Source organism: Oratosquilla oratoria, chromosome 17 (genome assembly GCF_046742065.1).
Source record: "Oratosquilla oratoria isolate Oo_2021 chromosome 17, ASM4674206v1, whole genome shotgun sequence".
Classification (NCBI taxonomy): Eukaryota; Metazoa; Arthropoda; class Malacostraca; order Stomatopoda; family Squillidae; genus Oratosquilla; species Oratosquilla oratoria.
In genome coordinates this window covers 59,558,237-59,583,561 of record NC_134793.1, presented here as the reverse complement: position 1 = coordinate 59,583,561, position 25,325 = coordinate 59,558,237, and the positions used below count along the sequence as shown (strand labels likewise).

Genomic DNA, 25,325 nt, shown 5'->3' with positions numbered 1-25,325 from the left:
GTGAGCATATTTTGAAATATTTCCCACATCTGATCTACAGGTCTTTCGCTTAATTTTGCCTCCCAATCTGTAAGCTGAAGCTCCTGACGTAGTCCTATGAACTGAGCTTTACTGAAATCGGGTATTTTAGAAACACAAGTATCTATTCTAAATTTTTTAGGAGTTTGAATCTAAGTTGTGATTGCTATTTGCAACAGTTTCACTGACTTCTACATCAGTTAGCATACTTTTGCTGCTAGTGATCAATAGATCAAGTAAGTTTCCATATCTTGTGGGCTTTTTTACATGATGAATTAAGTAATTGTCACCAAGAAATCAATCAAGCGACTACCTCTATGGCCATATTCAAGGGTCATCCAATCAATGTCAGTAAAATTGAAATCACCCATTATCAATAAATCCCGGTTGCAGAAACTAGACAGTTCTTGAAATAACAGTTTGTTGTCTGCTAATGATAATGTCTTTGGCCTATATATTACACCTACATTCATTTTTTGTCCATTTGTTTGGGTTAATTCTACCCACAAACTATCATATGCATCCTGTTTCACTTTCTCTAAAACACAAGCATGAACATTGTTTTTAACATACAACAGAACACCCCCACCTTTCTTGTGGTTTCTATCCTGATGAAAGTGTTTAAATCCCGCAATATTAAATTCAGCTTCAAACTCTGTACCACTTAACCATGTCTCGGTTATTCCTATCATATCGAGATTTTCGCTTTTGATATACCTGTATTTCCTGAAATTTGTTCCTAATACTACAAGCATTAAAGTACAGGGTTTTAAGAAACTCCTGATTATTTCTTTTTGACACATTTTGAGTTTCAATATCATGTCTTCATTATCATCTTGTTTTTTATTTATACCTTGCTCTATATTATTACCGTATTTTCCGGCTTAAAATGCGCATCGGTTTATAATGCGCACCCATGCACTTCGTTATCTCAATACACAGATAGCGCGCACCGACGTATAACGCACATGCCAGGAAAAGTCACTGGTGGCTAAAGCTCGTGAACTGCATGTATGTGACTCCTGCTTGCGTTGGTCCATTGTTTTGTGGGAAATTCGAGCCATGAAAAGTTTATTGAATACAAAATGTACATGAAAATTTGTCAGATTTTTACAGAAAATTTGTAATTTACTATCCTGAGGGAATAATTCATCTTACAAGTTTTTATCACCGTGTACAAGTTTTTATCGTCATGCAGCAACAAACTATGTTTCGGTTCATAAGTGTGGTAAGTGCCAAACACGCAGTATTTTTGGTAGGAGTTTATTGCGGAGAAGGGGAATTCATGTTGTTGTTGTCGGATGTTTCCCAGTATACGTGTTGTGTATCGTATACGTGTTGCGTGTGGATCAGGACTGTTAACAATGCCGCACACTCCGATTATTTCATGCGCACTTTGAATTTCGTAAATGCGTAGTTCCATGCGCGTGACGAGTCACAGTTTATGAATACGCATAGGCACTTAACCACGTAATGTGTATGACCCTAAATCACTTAGGTATGGAGCACTGGGTATTAGGGTCACTTGGGCACTGTCACTCCGGGGTCACCAAACTTATGTTATGCCCTTCTGTTGCCATTACTCAGGAACACACCCCCTCCTCGGATGACACAACCATCCTTCGTCTTATCAAGGAAATGCAGTCTATCAGTTTCCAAGACCTCGCATCTGGTGACTGCCATACACCACCACCCTATCTCCCTCACGACCTTCACTCTTGCTCTAAAGTTTGGTTACGAGTCGACAGAATTCGTAAGAGTTTGGTGACCCCGGAGTGACAGTGCCCAAGTGACCCTAATACCCAGTGCTCCATACCTAAGTGATTTAGGGTCATACACATTACGTGGTTAAGTGCCTATGCGTATTCATAAACTGTGACTCGTCACGCGCATGGAACTACGCATTTAAGAAATTCAAAGTGCGCATTAAATAATCGGAGTGTGCGGCATTGTTAACGGTCCTGATCTACAAGCAACACGTATACGATACACAACACGTATACTGGGAAACATCTGACAACAACAACATGAATTCCCCTTCTCCGCAATAAACTCCTACCAAAAATACTGCGTGTTTGGCACTTACCACACAAGTGTCTTTACTGAAATGACGTTTACTTTTAACAAACTCTCGCAAGAGGGTGTTTAGTGTAGGCTAGATTGGCAATAGAACTGTCAATCTCGGCCCTGATCTAGCATATTCCGGGTGAGCTAAAACGGCCAACGTTCATGATGATAGTACCAGTGCTGCTTTACGGATCCCAAATATTTGCATAGACTACGTTAATTAATGTTAGTAAAAATAAACCGATGAAATAACGGCGAAATTACTTAGTATCATGTGAACGAGGTTATATGGAGAAGTATTTTTCAATGGCTATAGAGCCACCGCTGGGAAATCTGTTGATTTGTCACTAAATTAAGTGTCAGTTTAGGCATCAATCAGGACACAACTAAGAAAAAGTCGGAACTACATGTACCGGTATATGACTCATGTTTTGCGTTGGTCCCTTATTACTTTGAAGCTTAAATAGTTTGTAGGAAATATGATCTAAAAAAAGTTTATTGAAAGTAAAATATACAGAAAAATTTCGGGATTTTTACAGAAAATGTTCATATAATATCTTGAAGAAATAATTTGTCTTTACCATTTTTTATTTGATACTGAAACAAACTACAGACTGTTTCGTTTTAGCTTTGAACCTGCAATGACAGTGGTGAAATAGGACAGTCTCTCATCGAGGTGACGTTAGTTAATATAACTCCCGAAAGAGGGTGTTGTAGTTAGGTTTTTGACACGAGTTTATGAATGGCCGCAATGGAATTTGTACCACACCTAAAGTGAAGCAACAAAGCAAACAAAAATTCAAACTAGGATGCTGTGAACATGGGCAAATATCATGAATATTGATCATGTTTCATGGTGTTTAGGCCTATTTAAACATGAAAAATAAGATTCGATAGATACCTACCTATACCAAATATTTATATAGCCCATGCTGGCGTATTCTTTCATGTCACCATGGCTGTTCTTCTTGTTCTCACGGAACGTCACGGAGAAGTGTGCCGTCCCGACTTTGTGACAGCCAACATCGTCATGTTGTGAAAAAAATTACACACACAGCCGCAGAATTTTTATTGTAGGTCGTATATAATGCGCACCGCCAGATAACGCGCACCCCCCTTTTTTAGGCCCTTCCAATGGAAAAAAGTCGCGCACTATACGCCGGAAAATACGGTATTTGGTCCTTCATTGACATTTGATGCCTCATTAAAATTTTTCCCATCAAGAGTAACATTTCCCCCATCACGGACATCTGGTCGATCATGGTCATTCGATCTCTTTTGTACACTTTGTCCCCCTACGTCACCGTGATTCACACCGGCCTCCCGTCGTAACATTGACATTATGTCCAGCATCCCTTCCTAAAATTATATTTTGTCCAGTGACATTATATCCTACTGTGATATTTTTTCCTCCACTATAATTACATCCCATCGTGATCTTTTGTCTTCCACTGTCATTACATCCCATCGTGATATTTTGGCCTTCATTGACATTCTGTCCAGTATCCCTTCCTAAAATTATATTTTGTCCTCCACTGACATTATATCCTACCATGATATTTTCTCCTCCAGTATCATTACATCCTATCGTGATATTTTGTCCTCAAAAACTTTCTGTTTTTGGTCTTTTTATGATAAATTTTAATCATGATTATTTCTGTGTTTCCTTTTCCTTCAATAACCTTGGTTACATTTAATCCTTTTTTGGTTAGTATCATGTCACCTCCTTTCTTTTTGGTTCTTTTTTTCACCCATATGTTATATAGACCATGTCCCACAATGGTTGTTAATAGTGGTCCTTTCAATTTCGTCTCCACTACGCCCATGATGTCAGGTTTATCAGTTTCTAAGTAGTCATTCAGTTCATTTAATTCAGAGATCATACCGTCAATGTTTGTATATGCCACTTTTAATTTTGTATTTTCTTTTCTTTTTTGGTTTAGGTTTCCATTTTCTTGATATACCACTTTTTCAGTCTCAAGTTCAACACTCTCCAAAAAAACTTGTTTTTTTCCATTTCTGTTCTCTTTTCAATCCTGTCATTTGCTTCAATTCTAAGTGCTTTGTCTTTCTCCTCCTTGTCATTCATTTCTTTTTGTATTCTTACATATTTGAACTTCTCGCTGTTTGCCAGTCTGATCGCTTTAGATAGTACTTCCTCTGCCATCATTTGTGTTCTTAGTTTTATTTTTAAGGGTCTGTGATGTTGTATCTTTTGCATATTTTCCTATCCTGTGGATTTCATCAATTTCTTTTACCAGGTCAGTTTCATCCTGAATTTCTTTGGGAATTTCTTTAACCAGTTCCTTTTCCTCCTTTTCTTTTTGATATCTATGCTTATTGTGTTTTTCTTTTATCCATGTACCGCAATGCATTTTTGTTTGTCTACTGTGTCTCTGACTAGGTTTTGTTTTTCTTTTATTACTTTAATAACTATCTTTTGTGTTTGCTTCCATTTGTTCTTTTGATATTTTTCTAAAAGATATCTCTTGATTTTCCTTTTCTTTTTTCCATTGATTTTTTATTTCAATGAGATCCATTTCTTTAATAGATTCTGCCACTTTTCCGGTCACAACCTTCAACTGTTCTTTCTTGCTCTTGTCCTCGTTTTTCAGTTGTTCATTTTCTTTCTTTAGACAATCTATTTCACTCCTTAGTTCATTTAATTCCCTTATGGTTTGTTCATTACTTTTTCGTAGAGCAATGAGTTCTCTGTGCATAGCTCGGTAGTCTATTTTTAAGTAAAAATTTCATGCATCAATTCACTTATTTCCCGATTTCTTGGTACACTACTATATCTGTTTTCTCTATCCATATCAAGACATCTTCCCATATCGCTTGCCTTTCTTTGAAACCCCAAAAACATATTTCCTTCCCACCTTGGAATATTCCTTGGGGTATCCACTGTACAAATGCGTTTTGGAATCACGCCTCTTGGGCTCTCCACTATACTCACCTCTAATTCTCTTTTCTCTGTTTTGTCTTCATTATCATTTCCTTTAGCCATTGTTGCCAGAAAGGAAATATACACATTTCACAAACTAGAAACAAGAGAAAATACTTTACCAGTCTCACGGCATAGTCAGACCGCGCAAAAACAACACTGGTTTCCTTCGATGTTTATACTAGAACCGCTAGGTATCGCTAGCCACAGTGCAGCGCAGCACTTCTTCATTCTATGACATCTCGAACGAATGTGTATTTACCTAGTTGTATCTTATGGGAAGGGGAGCTATGCTCGTGATGCCCCATCTCTGTCTCACCATATCTAATTTGCTCTTAAATTCTTCTATTGTTTTTGCACACACTATTGTGTGTGTGTGGTTCTGCTTTGCAGGGGGAGGGGGGACAGGTGTGAGTGTGGTAGTTTTTGAGGGATCAGTTTGTTGAATGTAGTTGGGAAGGCTTGAGGGAGGGTTTTGAGAGAAATTGGGAGGGAACAGGGGTAGTAATTGGTGAGGAACAAAGTGGGTTAAGGAAAGGTGGGGGTTGCATGGATCAAATTTTTGTGGTAAGATGTGTGGTGTTTTTTGAGGGATCAGTTTGTTGAATGTAGTTGGGAAGGCTTGAGGGAGGGTTTTGAGAGGATTGGGAGGGAAACAGAGGTAGTAATTGGTGAGGAACAAAGTGGGTTTAGGAAAGGCAGAGGTTGCATGGTAAGATGTGTGGGAGGGCTTTGGTAAAGGTTGGGGATTTTTTTGGGCCTTTGTAGATCTGGAAAGGGCTTGTGACAGGGTAGACAGGAGGGCACTGTGTTTTTTTTTCAGATGTCTGGGATCAGGGGAGAACTGTTGTGAGGAAGCAGTCAGGATTTTTTGTAAGTGGTGGAGCCTTTGTTGGAATTGGAAATGGAGAGAGCAAGTGGTTTGAGGGAAAGGTGGGACTTCACCAGGGATGTGTCGTGTCACCATGGCCATTCTATACATGGATGGATGTGGGAGGTAAGTGCAAGGGTGGTGGATAGGGGATTGGAGATAGTTAAAGAAAGTGGAGAGGGGTGGGTGGTGAGCCAGTTGTTGTTTGCTGACAGCACTGCACTGGCTGGTGGCAGGATTGGAGGGGAAGTTAATGGAGTTAGTGGCGGAGTTTGGGAAGGTGTGTGAGGGGAGAGAGTTGAAGGTGAGTGTGGGTAAGAGTAAGGTAACAAGATATGCAAGAGGAGAGGATGTCAGCAAATTGGAAGTGAGTATTAAAGGAGAGAGGCTGGAAGAAGTGGATAGCTTTACATACTTGGGGTTGCATGTGGCAGGAGAGGGAGAAGTGGAGATGGATTATAGATTGAGAGAAGCAAGTAAATGCCATGGGGGATCAAAAAGTGTAATGAGAAGTAGACATTTGGGAATGGGTGCTAAGAGGAGATTGTATGAAGGGGTGATTGTACTGGCAGTATTGTATAGTGCAGAGACATGGGGCATAAGAGAGAAAGAGTTTAAATGTGAGATGAAATATCTGAGAAGTATACTTGGGATTACAAGGTTGGATAGAGTGAGAAACAAGGTGAGGAGAGCAGGGATAGAAGAGGAGATGGGAGGTAGGGTTTATGAAAGAGTATTGGGATGGTTTGGACACATGGAAAGAATGAGTGAGGAAAGATTAGTAAAAGAGGTATGGAAGGCAGAAGTGGACAGATGGGGTAAAAGGTGCATTAAGCAAGAAGGGTGTGTCTGTTGAGGAAGGGAGAAGTCAGGGGGATAGGGGTGAGTGGAGAATGGCTGTGTATGGATGGTGTTGTGATACATGAAAGGGAGTGGGTGGGGGATGGGGGGGTTAGGGAGTGGTTATGTGTGAATGATGTTTCGATGCAGCCTGAAGGGATTTCAACCCATCTTCAATGTTACTGCATGAAAGGACAAATAGGGGGTCACCAGTTAAATGAAGCAGCCTTGCTGTGGATGTACCATGTCTGGCTGCATTGCTGCTGACCCAGGGCAGTGGGTGAGATGAAGGGATGGCCCATCCAGGAGGAGCCAAGATGATTAGGAGGGAAGGAAGGATGGGGGATGAAATAGGTGGGAGTGGATTTATGCCTTTTGACTTTGGCTACCTCCCTTGTAAGGGGGAAAAAGCCATTGGTATAAGTATGTATATATTATATATTCATATTTTGTGCCTAGCCCAGAGACCTAGTACCACCATCTTAATGCTGTTGCTCCAGATGGAAATGATAATATTGATAGGGGTTTTGAAACAGGTGTAGGGAAATATTCCTCAACAGCTATCACACAGGACCATTTTATGCAGAAGTCTATTATTATTCCTGTTCTCAACATTTTTGCTTTGATGCAGCCAGATAATGTGTTTGGGAAAAATGGGTTGCAATATATTTGTCATGGTCATTCTTCACCTGAATGATTGGTATTTTTATGTTGTATAGTAATTTATCTTTTTTTTTTTTGTGTGTGTTTTACCTCTGTGCCAAGCCAAATTGGAAGTGGCTGAAATCCAATGAGTAAATCAGGAAGAGCCCTTTTCAACTATGGGGAAACAGAAATTATGTTGTAGAGATGTACTGGAAGGGTTGTTTGAAATTAGATTCTAACTCTGGAAAGGATTTACTACCATTCCTTCCTTAAAGAAATTGTAGTTGTCATTTCCTCAGATGGGTTCTGATTGCTCTTTGTTCACTTTCCATTTATAATGGAGTTTTCATCCAAGTGAGTTTTACCTGAAGGGGAATGATTTTTTTGACAGGGCAGTGACATGAAGCTTAAGGAACTCTTGGATGTTGTGAATGACTCTGAACTTCTGCCTCAGCATGTGACTACTTTCATGAGTGCTCTCCATGAGGTATGAGCCGTTTATTTGTTCAGGAATGCCTACATATTTTATGCAGTAAAGGGCTTCTTCCTTATAAGGGAGGTAGCCAGCCAAGGCATGCACCCACCCTTATCACTCCCTTTCTTAACCATCACACTTCTATCTTACTCCTTGTGGATGAAAGATCATTCCTGTCCCCCAGCCACTTCCTGGATCAGAAGCAATGCAGCAAGTCACATCACAACCACAGCAGGACCCCACCACTTTATTTACATGGTGAACCTCCCTCCTTGTACCCACATGTGAAAATAGAGAAGACTAGGAGAAATCCCTTTGGGCCACATCAATTTATAGTTCATTCATATTGTCAATTCACTTGCCTTCTCATGTCTCTCTTACCTTCCCCCATCTGAGCTCAACAGACATTTCTCTTTAACTCAAAGCCCCCTTCACCCCATTTATCCATCTCATTCTCGGTCTTCCCCTCAAGATCATTCCATCCACCTTTGCCTTCCTTACTCTTCTTGCTAGTCTTTCTTCATTCTTTTTTTCCATGTATCCAAACCAACCCAGTATTCTTTGTCAGCATTATCTCTTATGGAAGAGGGTGGTGGATGGAAGGGTGGTAGATAATAGGAAGAGTTTTGGATGTACATGTTCTAAGGGGAGAGAGTGGGGAAATATCAGAATATTTTTGGGTGGAAGGTAAGTTGAGAGTGGAGGATAGATGGAGAAAGAGGAAAAGGACAGAAGGTAGGGAGGTGCTTAAAGTAAACTGCTTAAATGAGAAAGAAAAGGAGAAGGAATACAAGAAGAAGCTGAGAGAAGAGTGGGAGGGAGTGAAGGATAGAGTAGAACTAGGAGTGGAGGAGGAATAGGGATGGTTCAAGGAGGTAGTCATAAGGTGTGCAAAGATGGTGTGTGAAACAAGAAGGATGGGAGGAAATAGAAGGAAGGGTAATGAGCGATGGGATGAGGAGGCAAGGAATGATGTAGAAAAGAAAAAGCAAGCATTCACAGATTGGTTACAAAATAGGATGAGAATCATATGAGGTACAAAAAAAAAAAAAGAAGTAAAGCATAAGATAAAGGAGGCAAAGAGGAGAGCAGATGTGAAATGGGGTAAGGGTATGACAGAAAATTTTGAAAGTAATAAAAAGATGTTTTGGAAAGAAATTAAGAGAGGAAGAGGAGGTGAATCAAGTAGAAAAGAATAGGTAAAAGGTGCAGATGGAGAGATGATAATGGAAGAGAAGGCAGTAAGAGGAAGATGGGGAGAATATTTTAGGGAGTTGCTAAATGTGAAGGAGGATAGGGAGGGAAAGGTAGTTGCTGTGGGAAGTGCTAAGAAAATTACAGTGTTCAGTGAGGAAAATAGAGAAGAAATAAAGAAAGAGGAGGTAAAAGCAGTTGTTAAAATGATGAGAGTGGGTAAGGCACCTGGGGTTGGATGGGTGTCATGCAGGGTGTCTAATAAAGGGAGGTACAGTGATGGTGGACTGGTTGGTGAGGATATTTAATGTTAGTTTAAAATAGGGTAGAGTGCTGGAGGACTGGAGGAGTGCCTGTATAGTCCCTTTTTACAAGGGGAAAGGAGTGTGAGTGTAGTAGTTTCAGAGGGATCAGTTTGTTGAGTGTAGTTGGGAAGGTTTTGATTGAGTGGATTAGGAGAGGAACAGTGTGGGTTTAGGTTTAGGACAAGTAGGGGTTGTGTGGATCAGATTTTTGTGGTAAGATAGGTATGTGAGAAAGCTTTAGGAAAAGGTAAGGATGTTTTTTGGGGCCTATATAGATTTGGAAAAGGCTTATGACAGGGTAGACAGGAAGGCACTGTGGGAGGTATTGCAGATATATGGGATAGGAGGAATGCTGTAAAGAGCAGTCAGGAGTTTTTATGAGAGTAGTAGAGCTTGTATTAGAATCAGAAATGGAGAGAGTGAGTGGTTTGAAGTAAAGGTGGGACTTTACCAGGGATGTGTTATGTTACCTTGGCTGTTCATTTTATACATAGATGGGGTGGTGCAAGAGGTAAATGCAAGGATAATGGGCCAGGGATTGGAGATGGTTAAGGAGAAAGGAGAAAAATAAGAGATAAGCTAGTTGTTGTTTGCTGATGACACCGCTTGTGGCAGGATCAGGAGAGGGATTGAGGAAGTTAGTGACTGAGTTTGGGAAGATGTGTGAAAGAAGGAAGTTAAAGATAAATGTGGGTAAAAGTAAGGTGGTGAAATGTATAAAGGGAGAGTGTGGCAGCAGATTGGAAGTGACTATTGGAGAGAGACTGGAGGAAGTGGATAATTTTAGATACTTGGGTGTGAATGTGGCAGGAAGGGAGGAGTAGAGGTGGAGATAGAATGTAGATTGAGAGAAGCAAGTTAATGTCTTGGGGTATTAAAATGTGTAATGAGAAATAGACATTTGGGAATGGATGCTAAGAGGAGATTGTATGAAGGAGTGATTGTGCTGACACCACTGTATGGAGCAGAAACAGGGAACATAAGAGAGGAGGAGTTTGAATGTGTTTGAGATGAGGTGTCTGAGAAGTATGGTAAGGGTTACTAGGCTGGATAGATTAAGAAACAGGTGAGGAGGAGAGTGGGGTTGAAAAGGAATTGGGAGATAGGGTTGATGAAAGAGTATTGAGATGGTTTGGACACATGGAAAGAATGAGTGAAAAAAGAGTAAAAGAGGTGTAGAAAGTAGAGATAGAGGGAGTGAACATGAGGGGGTGACCTAGGATGAGATGGATAGATGGGGTAAAAGGGGCATTGGAAAAGAGGGGAATGTCTGTTGAGGAAGGGAGAAGACAGAAGATAGGGGTGAATGGAGAATGGTTGTGTATGGATGATACTATGATGCATGGAAGGGAGTGGATGGAGGATGGGGGGGTAAGGGAGTATGGAAGATTGATATTTTGACAGAGCTCGAAGGGATTTCTCCCCGTCTTCTCTTTTTCTACATGAGGGGACAGAAAGGTGAGGGCTCACCGATTAAATGAAGCAGCCTTGCTTTAGATGTGCTGTGTTGTGCTACACTACTTCTGACCCAAGACAATGGATGAGATGCAGGGATGACCCGTCATCCAGGAGGAGCCAAGATAGGAGGAAGGGGGTTGAATGGGAGTGGAGTATGTGGGGATGGCATGGGTGGGATTGAATTTTTATGCCTTTGTTTTTTGGCTATCTCCCTTGTAAAGGGGAAGTAGCCATTGGTATATGTATGTATGTAACTTTCTACTCCCTTTCCACCAGTTATCTTTCTCACCTCACATCTCACTCCATCCATTCTTGCAATTCCCGCCACACCTCCCAAATACATTCAAATTTTCCCCTCTCCCTCTTCTGATGCCATATGTGAAATATACTTTATCATAATTAGTATAGTGATACATGCACATCATAATTTTTCTTTTCTGAAATACAATAGATGTATTGCAGTGGTGTAGACAAGCTGTTAACTCTATTTGAGACTGTGGAAAAGTTTACAACACAGGATAACTGCTTGTGGACCAGTGTAGTAGGTGGGTAAAATTGGTTTTACTTGTATTTATTTGGTTATAACTGTGCTCATGGGGTTCCATCTCTGTATCTCTACTAATAAAACTTGGTCTTAAATTCACTTACATTAATTAGAATTGATTACTTGTTGCCTTGAGTTTCACTCACTGGAAAACCTGTAGCCCCTCAGTGGCTGGGAACACATGTCAGGCATTTTGACTGATCTCTTTGGGAAAAGACTTTGGACAATTTTCTGTTGTGTTAGTGTGGGACTGTTTCCATGTCACCAGCTGAAAGTGGTAGGGGAGAGGGAGCAGATGCTGGTTGTCAGCTCTTCATATGTGAAAAAAATGTAAGAAGTACAATTGAAGTTAATAGAGAAGAATCTTGGGCCTAGTCTGGAGGCAGAGTTTCAGCCCTCTCAGAGCTGCACATCCTGATGGAGGTGAGTGGGTTGGTGGGTTTTGATAATGGACAGCTCCACTGTTCACCTTACAGGACCACCACATGCTAGTACCTGTCATTATTATTATTATTATTATTATTATTATTATTATTATTTAATTTTTTTTTTGTGCCAGCAGATATCTTTTTCTGGTCTAGATACTTTTGTATAATATTTCTTCACTCCTCTAGAGATCTTTTTAAGTACAATTTCCTCAGCTGATCTGTCACCGTCTAGTAAAACTGTCCACATTTTATGTGTACTACAGTTAAGAGGATTAGGAGAGGAACAGTGGAAGTAATTGTACAAGGGGAGAGGATGGTAGCGAATTGGAAGTGAATATTAAGGGAGAGAGGCTGGAAGAAGTGGATAACTGTAGATACTTGGGGATGCACGTGGCCGGAAAGGATGGGAGTGGAGGTAGAATGTAGATTGAGAGAAGCAAGAAAATGCCTTGGGGATTAAAAAGTTTAATGAGAAATAGACATAAGGAAATGGATGATAAAAGGAAATTGTATGAAGGGGCAGAAACATGAAACATAAGAGAGGAAGAATTTAAATGTGTTTGAGTTGAAATTCCTGAGAAGTATGATAGGAGTTACTAGGCTGGATAGAGTGTGAAACACAGAGGTGAGGAAGAGAGTGGGGATAGAAAAGAAGATGGGAGATTGGGTTCATGAAAGAGTATTAGGGTGGGTTGGACACATGAAAAGAATGAGTAAAGAAAGATTAGTAAAAAGTGTGTGGAAGGCAGAGGTAGATGGAGTGAACAGGAGGGGACAACCAAGATTGAGATGGATGGATGGGGTAAAAGGGGCATTGAGAAAGAGGGAGATGTCTATTGAGGAAAGAAGGGAGAAGACAAAAGATAAGGGTGAATGGAGAATGTGTATGGATGACGCTTTGATGCATGGAAGGGGTGAGTGGGGGGATGGGGGATTAGGGAGTGGTTATGTGTGAATGATATTTTGCTGCACCTCTATCTTTTGTCTTCTCCTTTCTTTCCTCAACAAACATCCCCATCCTCTCTTTTTCTGTGTGAGGGGACAGAGAGGGGGGTTGCTGATTAACTGAAACAGCTATGCTGTTGATGTGCTGTGTCTTGCTGCATTGCTTCTGACCCGCGGCAATGGGCAAGATGCAGGGACAATTTGTCATCCAGGAGAAGCCAAGAAAAGAGGGAGGGAAGGAGGGGTGGTGAATGGGAGTGGAGTAAGTGGGGAAGAAATGAATGGGAGTGAAATTAGGCATTTTGACTTTGGCTGTCTCCCATGTAAGGGGGGAAAAGCCCTTGGTATATGTATGTATGTACAATTGAGAGGATTAGGAGAGGAACAGAAAGAGTAATTGGTGAGGAGCAGTGTGTTTTTAGGAATGGTAGAGGATGCATGGACCAGATTTGTATGGTAAGGCAAATTTGTGAGAAGGCTGTGGCTAAAGGTAAGGATTGTTTATTGGGCCTTTATGGATTTTGAGAAGGCTTATAACAGGGTAGACAGGAAGATGCTGTGGGAGGTATTGCAGATGTACGAGGTTGGGGGAAAGCTGTAAAGGGCAGTAGAGAATTTTTACAAGAGTACTAGAGCATGAGATAGAACTGGAAATGGGAAAAGAGAATGGTATAGGGTAAAGGTGAAGCTGTGTCTGAGCTGTGTCATTTTGCTATGGGTGTATGTGCACATGGTGGGGTGGTAGTACAGGAGGTAAGTGGAGAGAAGTGGGTGGTGAGCCAGTTGTTATTTGTGTATGACACTGCACATGTGGTAAGATCAGAGGGGGATTAACCACTTAGGTACAGTGATGTCTATGTATTTACCTAGTTGTATTTTGCCGGAGAAGAGCTATGCTGGCATTGACACGTAGTTGTATCTTTCCGCATCCAGTTCTTTCTTAAAATCATGTATAGTTTTAGCACTCACTGTTTTTTCTTTCAATTTGTTCCACTCTGTGTGGAAAGCTGTTCTTTTTCAAATCTCTTCTATAAGTGTCTTTCTTAAGTTTCTTCTTGTGTCCTCTTGTATTTCTTTGCCCCATTTAAGTAGGTCATCCCTATCAAGGATTTCCATCCCTTTCATAATTCTGTAGATGGTTATCAAATCCCCTCTTTCACTTCTTTGTTCCAGAGTTGATAAATTTAGTTTGTCCAATCTTGGTTTGTATGTCAACTTGCTAAGTGTTGGTGCCATCTTTGTCAATGCTCTTTGAATTCTTTCTAGTTTGAAATATGTAAGACAGATGAGTGGATGGGTGGTGAGATAAACACAGGGAACCGTTTAGGAATTTATTCTGACATTTCGTCCGTACCAGGACTTCTTCAGAGTACATGCACATTCAAACAATTCACCCCCTAAATACCCGCCGAATCTATCCGCGTTCCACCATGATTGACCTGACTTCGTCCTCCTACGCTCTGCCTCATGAAGTATCAAGCGGCTGGCTGTCTTTGTTAATTTAATAAACCCATCGCGGTGGTTGTTGTTTGGATGGGAAGCGATGTAAGCTGCTTCAGTTATTTTTCTTCTTTTCTTAGGAAGTCCTTTCTGCAGCACCTCTACTCTGTCCCAGTCTGGTAAGTGGCCGTGAGTATCTACATGAACCACTAGCGAGTTTGATACTCGGTGTGCCTTGACGTCATTCCTGTCCTCAACTGTCTGCTTCTTAATACCTCTGCTGGTTTCCCCGTAGTAGCTCACAGGACAGTTTGCACACGGTATCTTGTAGACGACACTGTTTTCTTCCCCGTTGGCCACGACTTTGTTCTGGTTCTTAACAATGTCTCCTATTTTTGTTCCCGTGCTGATCGCAATCTTGATGCCGGCTTTAGTGAGCAACTGTCCCAACTCACCTGAGTGGCTCGAGTTTGGCATGGACAAATACTCCCTGCTATCATTTTCAGTCATGTCTCCTCTGTTCCTTATGCTTCTTTTTGCTATCTTTAAAGCCTTTTTTCTAAGTCGGTACAACAGCCCTTCCGGATAACAGAGTTTGGTGAAAATGTTGAAAATGTAATCCATTTCATCTTTAATAAATTCTTCACTACAAATGTGGTATGCTCTCAGGAAGAATCCTATTACCACTCCACTCTTTATTCTCTCGTTGTGGCCGGAGTAGTAGTGAATGATGTCTTTATTGGTACTTTTTCTATGAACCGAGAATGTGGTCTTGTTCTCTTTCCTCCAGATGACGGTGTCAAGGAAGGCCAATTTGTTATCTGTCTCGTGTTCAACAGTGAACTGGATGTTTCATTCGACATTATTTAATCTCCTCAGTTTGTTGTCCAAATTGGTGTTCTTGGGGGCCACAGCTGAGACATCATCCACATATCAAAACCAGGAGGTGTTTCAACCCATTATTTTTACAAAATTATCTCTCTCTAAAACCTCCATATAGAGGGATGCTAAAACAGCACTGAGGGGGCTCCCCATCGCAAGGCCTCTACATTGGCTGTATTCCTCTCCGTTGAAAACGAAGGGACCAAATCTCACACATAGCAATATAAGTTTTAAAAAATCTCCCTTTACTATGGGTAGAGCCTCATCATCCATATCTCTAACTACCTCTCTCGCTGCTTTTAACGCCCCTACCACGGAAACATTTGTGAATAAGGCTGTGACGTCATACGAAGCCATATTTTTTCCTGAAATATCCATATCCTTAACCCCTTCCATACGGTGCCGCACACGTAGGCGTCATGAGGAGCAAGTGGATTCGCGATGCTGCCATATCGGCGTCTTGATTATATTTATTGTAGTCGCCCCTGTGTTTTTACATTCTCCCAAATGCGCCCTTAATCCCATTCTCTGTGGTTTTCAAAATTCGCGGGTGAAAGAGAGAACGATCGATATAAGCGGCGACTATATTTTATGATGCGAATATTATTTCGTTACGTCGTACGGCTGGCATTGGCTGCTGCCCGCGAGATTTAAGTCCCGTATTGAAGTGGTTAATCTGTGAATGAGGTCACTGGAATTTTTCAGGTGGGCACTACTTTTTAATCCCAGTCTGTTGGATAGGGGTTTCGCCAGACATTTGGCCAACCTATGCGGAGCACTACATATGCCTGAAGTGATGGGTCTCATCGGGATGTTGGGCTTTTGGGTTTTTGGGAGCCCGCGTATACAAGGTGGTCTCGGGGCTTCCTCCAGCAGTCCTATCAGTTTTTTGCCCCTTTGAGTCTTCAAGAATATCTTCCTGGCCTCTTTCTTAAATTTTTCCCCTTCCATTGCAGCGTGACCTTGATATTTCTTTTCATACATAGTGGTATCATTTAGCAGATATAACATTTTGTCATTGTAGTCTTTTCAGTTCATGACAACAACTCCTCCACCTTTGTTAGCACTTGTGATTATCAGGTTGTCATCTTTTCCAAGCTCCTCCAAGGCTAATCTGTATCTTTTTGGTATGGTACACTGGTTAGATCTGGCTAAGGCGTGGAAGCATGTAATTACACCTTGCTTGAAACCCTTTTCAAGGTTGCTGTCACCCCTCAAATTTTATATCTGATTTCAAAAGATAGATTTCAAAAGACAGCGACATTGAAAAGGGTTTCAAGCAAGGTGTAATTACATGCTTCCATGCCTTAGCCATATCTAACCAGTATACCATACCAAAAAGATACAGATTAGCCTTGGAGGAGCTTGGAAAAGATGACAACCTGATAATCACAAGTGCTAACAAAGGTGGAGGAGTTGTTGTTATGAACAGAAAGGACTACAATGACAAAATGTTATATCTACTAAATGATACCACTATGTATGAAAAGAAATATCAAGGTCACGCTGCAATGGAAGGGGAAAAATTTAAGAAAGAGGCCAGGAAGATACTCTCGAAGACCCAAAGGGGCAAAAAACTGATAGGACTGCTGGAGGAAGCCCCAAGACCACCTTGTATGCGCAGGCTCCCAAAAACCCAAAAGCCCAACATCCCGATGAGACCCATCACTTCAGGCATACGTAGTGCTCCGCATAGGTTGACCAAATGTCTGGCAAAACCCCTATACAACAGACTGGGATTAATAAGTAGCGCCCACCTGAAAATTTCCAGTGACCTCATTCACAGATTAAAGGATATGGATATTTCAGGAAAAAATATGGCTTCGTATGACGTCACAGCCTTATTCACAAATGTTTCCATGGAAGGGGCGTTAAAAGCAGAAAGAGAGGTAGTTAGAGATATGGATGACAAGGCTCTACCCATAGTAAAGGTAGATTTCTTAAAACTTATATCGCTATGTGTGAGATTTGGTCCCTTCGTTTTCAACGGAGAGGAATACAGCCAATTTAGAGGCCTTGCGATGGGGAGCCCCCTCAGTGCTGTTTTAGCATTCCCCTGTGGTGGGGGAAAAGAATACTGCCACCAAGTATTCCCACTTGGATCGTAAGAGGCGAGAAGAAAGGGACGGGGATTGGGACTAGGCATCCTTCTCCTTGTAGCCCCACAGGGGACATTCCTAAACGAAAAAGTAAAGGCATAAGAGGGTCTGGGAGTTTTCGGACCAGCACCCTAAGGTTTGGGTCTTTTAATGTGTGTGGATGTGGTACAGATGAGAGTAAAAGGGAAGAGGTAGGTAGTATGTTTGTGAGAAGAAAGATGGATGGCTTTGAGTGAAACTAAGTTGAAAGGGAAGGGTGAGTGTAAGTTTGGGAGGGTAAGTGGGAGGTTATCAGGAGTGAAGAGAGGGCGAGGGAGGGAAGGGGTGGCAATTTTAGTAAGTGAAGAGATAGGTAAACGTGTAGTGGAGTGGAAGGAGGTTTCCTCAAGGATAATGTGGATGAAGGTGAAACTGGGAACGGAGATGTGGGTCTTTGTAAGTGCATATGGGCCTGGCAGTGAGAAGAGTGTAGAAGAAAGGGAGGCCTTTTGCATAGATTTAAATGAGTGCATAGAGGATTTAGGGAGAAATGTCAATGTAATAGTACTGGGAGACCTTAATGCTAGGGTAGGAAATGGTCCAATTGATGGAGTGGTTGAGAAATGTGGAGTTCTAGGAAAGAATCATAGTGGAGAGTTGATGGTGGAAATGTGTCTAGAAAGAGAGTTGATGATAGCAAATACAGTGTTTTGGAAGAAAGTCAAGCATAAGTACACATGGGAGAGGGTGGTGGAGGGAAGGGTGGTAGATAGAGTGCAAATGGATTATGTAGTGCTAAATAGGATTATGATAGGAAGAGTTAAGGATGTACATGTGCTAAGGGGAGAGGGTGGGGGAATGTCAGATAATTTTTTGGTGGAAGGTAAGTTGAGAGTGGAGGATAGATGGAGAAAGAGGAAAGGGACAAAAGGTAGAGAGGTTCTTAGAGTGAACTCTTTAAATGAAAAGGAAAAGGAGAAGGAATACGAAAAGAAGCTGAAGGAGGAGTGGGAGGGAGTGAAGGATAGAGTAGAGGTAGGTGTGGAGGAGGAATGGGGATGGTTCAAGGAGGGAGTCATAAAGTGTGCAAGGATGGTGTGTGGAACAAGAAGGACAGGAGGAAATAGAAGAAAGGGTAGTGAATGATGGGATGAGGAAACAAAGGAGGTTGTAGAAAAGAAGAAGTGAGCTTTCACAGATTGGTTACAAAATAGGACGAGGAAGTCATATGAGAGGTACAAAGAAAAGAAAAGAGAAGTAAAGCAAAAGGTAAAGGAGGCAAAGAGGAGAGCAGGTGTGAAATGGGGTAAGAATAATAAAAATATGTTTTGGAAAGAAATTAAGAGAGGAAGAGGAGGCGAATCAAGTAGAGAAGAAAAGGTAAAAGGTGCAGATGGAGAGATGATAATGGAAGAGAAGGCAGTAAGGGGAAGATGGGCAGAATATTTTAGGGAGTTGCTAAATGTGAAGGAGGATATGGATGGAAAGATAGCTGCAGTGGGAAATGCGAAGAAAATGAGAGTGATGAGTGAGGAGAATGGAGGAGAAATAAGGAAGGATGAAATGAAGGCAGTTGTTAAGATGATGAGAGCAGGTAAGGCACCTGGTCTGGATGGATGCCATGTAGAATGTCTGAAAAAGGGAGGTACAGTGATGGTGGACTGGTTGGTGAGGTTATTTAATGTTTGCTGGAGAGAGGGTAGAGTGCCAGAGGACTGGAGGAGTGCCTGTATAGTTCCTCTTTACAAGGGAAAAGGGGACAAATGTGAATGTAGTAGTTTGAGAGGGATTAGCTTGTTAAGTGTAGTTGGGAAGGCTTATGGGAGGATCTTGATTGAGAGAATTAGGAGAGGAAGAGAGGGAGTAATTGGTGAGGAACAGTGTGGATTTAGGACAGGTAGAGGTTGTGTAGATCAGATCTTTGTGGTAAGACAGATATGTGAGAAAGCTATAGGAAAGGGGAAGGATGTTTTTTGGGCTTTTATGGATCTGGAAAAGGCTTACGATAGGGTAGACAGAAAGGCACTGTGGGAGGTTATGCAGATATACGGGATAGGAGGTAAAGTTCTAGGAGCTGTCAAGAGTTTTTATGAGAGTAGTAGAGCTTGTGTCAGAATTAGAAATGGAGAGAGTGAGTGGTTCGAGGTAAAGGTGGGACTTTGTCAAGGATGCGTTATGTCGCCCTGGCTGTTCAACTTATACATGGATGGGGTGGTGCGAGAGGTAAATGGAAGGGTAGTGGGTCAGGGATTGGAGATGGTTAAAGAAAATGGAGAAAAGTGGGAGGTGAGCCCAGCTGTTGTTTGCAGACGACATTGCGCTTGTAGCAGGATCGGAGGAGGGATTGAGGAAGCTGGTGACAGAGTTTGGGAGAGTATGTGATAGAAGAAAGCTAAAGATAAATGTGGGTAAAAGTAAGGTGATGAGATGTACAAGGGGTGAAAGTGGCAGTAAACTGGAAGTGAGCATTAAGGTAGAGCGACTGGAGGAAGTGGATAGTTTTAGATTCTTGGGTGCAAATGTGGCAGGAAAAGGTGGAGTGAAGGTGGAGGTAGAATGTAGATTGAGAGAAGCAAGTAAATGCCTTGGTGGATTAAAGAGTGTAATGAGGAACATTTGGGAATGGATGCTAAGAGGAGACTGTATGAAGGAGTGATTGTGCCAACAGCACTTTATGGGGCAGAAACATGGAACATAGGAGAAGAAGAGAGAAGGAGTTTGAATGTGTTTGAGATGAGGTGTCTGAGAAGTATGATGGGGGTTACTAGGCAAGATAGTATTATATTATTAATATTTTTTTTTTTTTTTTTTTTTTTTTTGTATCCGACCTAGATATGGATCAAAAGGTCACCTGTCGGCATGCTCCGCCTTTGTAATCCTTTGTAATCCTTTGATAGAGTGAGAAATAAGGAGGTGAGGAAGAGAACAGGGGTGGAGATAGGGTTGATGAAAGAGTATTAGGATGGTTTGGACACATGGAAAGAATGAGTGAAGAAAGACTAGTAAAAGAGGTATGGAAAGCAGATGTAGAGGGGGTGAACATGAGGGGACGTCCTAGGATGAGGTGGATGGATGGGGTGAAGGGGGCTTTGGGGAAGAGGGGAATGTCTGTTGAGGAAGGACGGGAGATGACAGAAGACAGGGGTGAATGGAGAATGGTTGTATATGGATGATATTGTGATTGCATGACATGGAATGGGCAGGGGGGTTGGGGGTGAGGTAGTATGTGTGAGCAAAATTTGACGCAGCCCGAAGGGATTTCTCTCCGTCTTCTCCTTTTATGCAGTGGGGGGACAGAGAGGGGGGGTCGCTGATTTAATGACGTGGCCTTGCTGTGGATGTGCTGTGTCTTGCAACACTGCTTCTGACCCAGGGCAGTGGACAAGGTGCAGGGATGACCCGTCATCCAGGAGGTGCTAAGATGGGAGGGAGGGTGGAGGGGTGTGGAGTGTATTCAGGGATGGAATGGATGGAAATGTTTTTATGCCTTTTCCTTTTTGGCTACCCCCCTTGTAAAGGGGAAAAAGCCTTGGTATATGTATGTATGCTATATTGAAGTTTTAGAGATAATTTTGTAAAAATAATGGGTTGAAACACCTCCTGGTTTCGATATGTGGATGATGTCTTAATTGTGGCCCCCAAGAACACCAATTTGGACAACAAACTGAGGAGGTTAAATAATGTCGAACGAAACATCCAGTTCACTGTTGAACGCGAGACAGATAACAAATTGGCCTTCCTCGACACCGTCATCTGGAGGAAAGAGGACAAGACCGCATTCTCGGTTCATAGAAAAAGTACCAATAAAGACAACATCATTCACTACTACTCCGGCCACAACGAGAGAATAAAGAGTGGAGTGGTAATAGGATTCTTCCTGAGGGCATACCACATTTGTAGTGAAGAATTTGTTAAAGATGAAATGGATAACATTTTCAACGTTTTCACCAAACTCTGTTATCCGGAAGGGCTGTTGTACTGACTTAGAGAAAAGGCTTTAAAGATAGCAAAAAGAAGCATAAGGAACAGAGGAGACGTGACTGAAAATGATAGCAGGAAGTATTTGTCCATGCCAAACTCGAGCCACTCAGGTGAGTTGGGACAGTTGCTCACTAAAGCCGGCATCAAGATTGCGATCAGCACGGGAACAAAAATAGGAGACATTGTTAAGAACCAGAACAAAGTCGTGGCCAACGGGGAAGAAAACAGTGTCGTCTACAAGATACCGTGTGCAAACTGTCCTGTGAGCTACTATGGGGAAACCAGCAGAGGTATTAAGAAGCAGACAGTTGAGCACAGGAATGACGTCAAGGCACACCGAGTATCAAACTCGCTAGTGATTCATGTAGATACTCACGGCCACTTACCAGACTGGGACAGAGTAGAGGTGCTGCAGAAAGGACTTCCTAAGAAAAGAAGAAAAATAACTGAAGCAGCTTACATCGCTTCCCATCCAAACAACAACCACTGCGATGGGTTTATTAAATTAACAGATGGCCAGCCGCTTGATATTTCACGAGGCAGAGCGTAGGAGGACGAGAGGTCAGGTCGATCATGGTGGAACGCGGATAGATTCGGAGGGTATTTAGGGGGTGAATTGTTTGAATGTGCATGTACTCTGAAGAAGTCCTGGTAAGGATGAAATGTCAGAATATATCTCTAAACGGTTCCCTGTGTTTATCTCACCACCCATCCACTCATCTTTCTAGTTTCTTTATTTTTTTTTGTACTAGGTGTCCATAGTGATGCTGCATATTCTAATTTTGGTCTTATCAGTGTAACTAGTATTTTCTCTACCACTTCCTCGTCCATGTAGTCAAAGGCCATTTTTGTTGATCTTACTGAATTGTAAGTTTCTCCAATTATTTTTTTTACATGTTTGTCTGGTGTAATGTCGTTTGAGATAATTACTCCTAGGTCTCTTTCTGAGTTTACTTTTGTAACTTCCTTTGTACCAATTATGTATTGACCGGATATTCTAATTTTACTATTTCCAAATTCCATTGTACTACATTTCTTAATGTTGAAATTCACTTCGTTCTTTATACTCCATTTCCAGACTTTGTCCAGGTCTTCTTGAAAAGATTTGCAATCTTCTTCTGTACTTACTCTCTTCAATAGTCCACATCATCTGCAAAGAAGTTTATATGACATTCAGTTCCTTCATCCATGTTGTTTATATAAACAGCAAACATTATCAGAGCCAATACAGAGCCTTGGGGGACTCCACTTATCATATTGACCTAATTTGAGTTCTTTTCTCTAAGTATTACTCATTTTTCTTCCATTCAAGAAGTCTTTCATCCATTCCAATAATTTTCCCTGTATTCCACCTATTGTTTCAATTTTTCTTAGTTGCTTTTTGTGTGGTACTTTGTCAAAAGCCTTTTGTAAGTCTAGGAAGGCATAGTCTGCCCAACCATCTCTTGTATTATTTCTACCAATCTTGAGTAAAAGCATATTAAGTTTGTAGTACATGATCTCCCACTTCTAAATCCAAATTGGTTGGGCTTTAGTATTTTGTTCTCTTTTAACCACTTCAGTACGGGACTTAAATCTCGCGGGCAGCAGCCAATGCCAGCCGTATGACGTGTCGTAATAATACTCGCATCATAAAATATAGTCACGGCTTATATCGATCGTTCTCTCTTTCACCCGCGAATTTTGAAAACCACAGAGAATGGGATTCAGGGCGCATTTGGGAGAATGTAAAAACACGGGCGACTACAATAAATATAATCAAGACGCCGATATGGCAGCGTCGCGAATCCACTTGCTCCTCATGACGCCTACGTGTGCGGCACCGTATGGAAGGGGTTAAGTGCTTGGTCCATTTATCTTTGATAACTCTTTGGCATATTTTTGCAATTGTGCTTGTAAGGGATACCGGTCTATAGTTTGTTGGATTTTCTTTATCTCCTCCCTTATATATTGGTACAATATTTGCATTTTTCCAATCTTGTGGTACTTTTTCTTCTCTGAGTGAGAAGTCAATTATCTTGCGTATTTTATCTGTGAGTTCATCTATACAGGTAGCCGTCGTTTTACGACCGAGTCCGGTTCCGACAGACAGGTCGTAAGTCGATCTGGACGCAAGTCGGTCAATATATATATATACAGGTAAACGTCGACTTACGATGGCCGCGACTTACGATTGTTCGACTTTACGATGACGACGACGATATGATAATTTAACCCCTTCCATACGGTGCCGCACACGTAAGCGTCATGAGGAGCAAGTGGATTCGCGATATCGGCGTCTTGATTATATTTATTGTAGTCGCCCCTGTGTTTTTACATTCTCTCAAATGATTCATTCTCTGTGGTTGTCAAAATTCGCGGGTGAAAGAGAGAACGATCGATATAAGCGGAGACTATATTTTATGATGCGAGTATTATTACGTCACGTCGTACGGCTGGCATTGGCTGCTGCCCGCGAGATTTAAGTTCCGTACTGAAAATACATATTATAGTGTTTGAATATGGTAAAAAGGATAAAAATAATTAAATAAACTACTGTACATGTTTAATAGGCTATATTCAGTATCTCTGGTGGTTAATATACAGGTAGGCTAGGTACAGTGACCACGGAACAGAGTGGGGATCGACTTATGATGAGATCGTCTTACGATGGCTCTATCGAAACCTAATGCCATCGTAAGTCGACGTTTACCTGTATATATATATGTATATATATATATTGTATATTTAGCATACTGAAATAATCTTAGCATCTTTGAACTATGTTGTATAGTATTTTTAACCTTTTTATAATTTCATCTGATTTTCTTTGGGAAACGTAGCCTAGGTCTAAGCATATTGAATAAAATCCTATCATCTTTGACCTATGATATTTAATACTGTATTTGTTAACCTTTGTATTATTTTACCATCAGACTTTCTTTAGGAAACGTATGCATACTGAATAAAATCTTATAATCTTTGAGCTACGTTGTTTAATATTCATTAACTTTTTATCATTTTCGTTAGGAAACGTAGCCTAGGCCTACGCATACTGAATAAAGTCCTGTCATCTTTGACCTACAAATCCTTTTTTGTTGGTTACATTAAAATCATTGTAAAGCAAAATTAGGAAAAAAAATATTTCGAAACACATTCTTTTCGTTTACGTACTGTACCGAAAATATTGTTATTGACAACAGATTAGGCATACACAAAGTTTACTGTTACATTTTATTAATCGCAAAACATAAAAATACAAAATGCTGTACCGAACATTTTGTCTTCGACAACAGACTAGGCATAAAAAATACTGTTACATTTTATTAATTGCAAAACATAAAAATACAAAATGTAAGGCAAAATTAGGATTTTTTTTTATTTCAACAAAACACATTCTTTTCGTTTAAGTACTGTACCGACATATTGTTATTGACAACAAACTAGCCTAGGCATAAAAAGTTTGTTATATTTTGTTAATTGCAAAACATACAAAAATACAAAATGCAATGCAAAATTAGGAACCATTTTACTTCAAACAAACAAAATGAAAGAATATTTAGCTGGCTGGGATGCTGACGCTGCCGGCAGCCTGCGAAAACTGCCATACTCGCGTCTCGCAGCGTGCGGAGTAATGTACTGCACTGCCAGGCATAACATTGCAATTCTATTACTCTATTAAATATTAGATATTATTGCACCATCTTGTGGTCATAAAGTCGATCAGTCGTAAGTCACATAGGTCGTAAGTCGACGACTACCTGTACATCCTTTTAATATCCAGTTCGCTATTCCATATGGCCCATGCAACTTTTTGACATCAAGTCTCTTTATTTGGTCCCTTATTTCTTTCTGTGTCACCATTTTTCTTTCATTTTGAGAGTTCTTTCTTGGTGTCCATCATCCCACATTTGTGGGCTTTCAACTGTAAATACAGACTTATAGTGTCTGGTCATTACTTCAGCCATTTCTACATCTTCTATGTATTCTTTATTTCCTTCACGCAGTTTCAGTATTTTTTTCCCCTCTGCATATATCTACATATTCATTTCTCAGTTTGATGTATGTTTGCCATTTAGTCACTTTTTTTCTCTTTTCCATCTTTTCCAAGCTTTGTCTCTTCTATCTTTAGCATCGCTACACTTTTTATTATACCAGCACTTTATGTATACCCTTTTCTGTTTCTGCTTAGGCACATGTTTATCTGTTCCCTCCTTATATATTTCTTTAA

General features: G+C 41.0%; 1 protein-coding gene across 6 annotated transcripts in view; it reads left to right on the top strand.

The window, feature by feature from the left end:
• Positions 1-25,325, top strand: part of ida (anaphase promoting complex subunit 5 ida) — a 334,874-nt gene that overhangs the window by 81,846 nt on the left and 227,703 nt on the right. For all 6 annotated transcript variants that reach the window (XM_076201024.1, XM_076201023.1, XM_076201022.1 and 3 more), the window contains exons 4-5: positions 7,777-7,872; positions 11,269-11,362. In XM_076201024.1, coding sequence (XP_076057139.1) covers positions 7,777-7,872; positions 11,269-11,362 — 190 coding nt within the window. The remainder of the gene's footprint in view (positions 1-7,776; positions 7,873-11,268; positions 11,363-25,325) is intronic.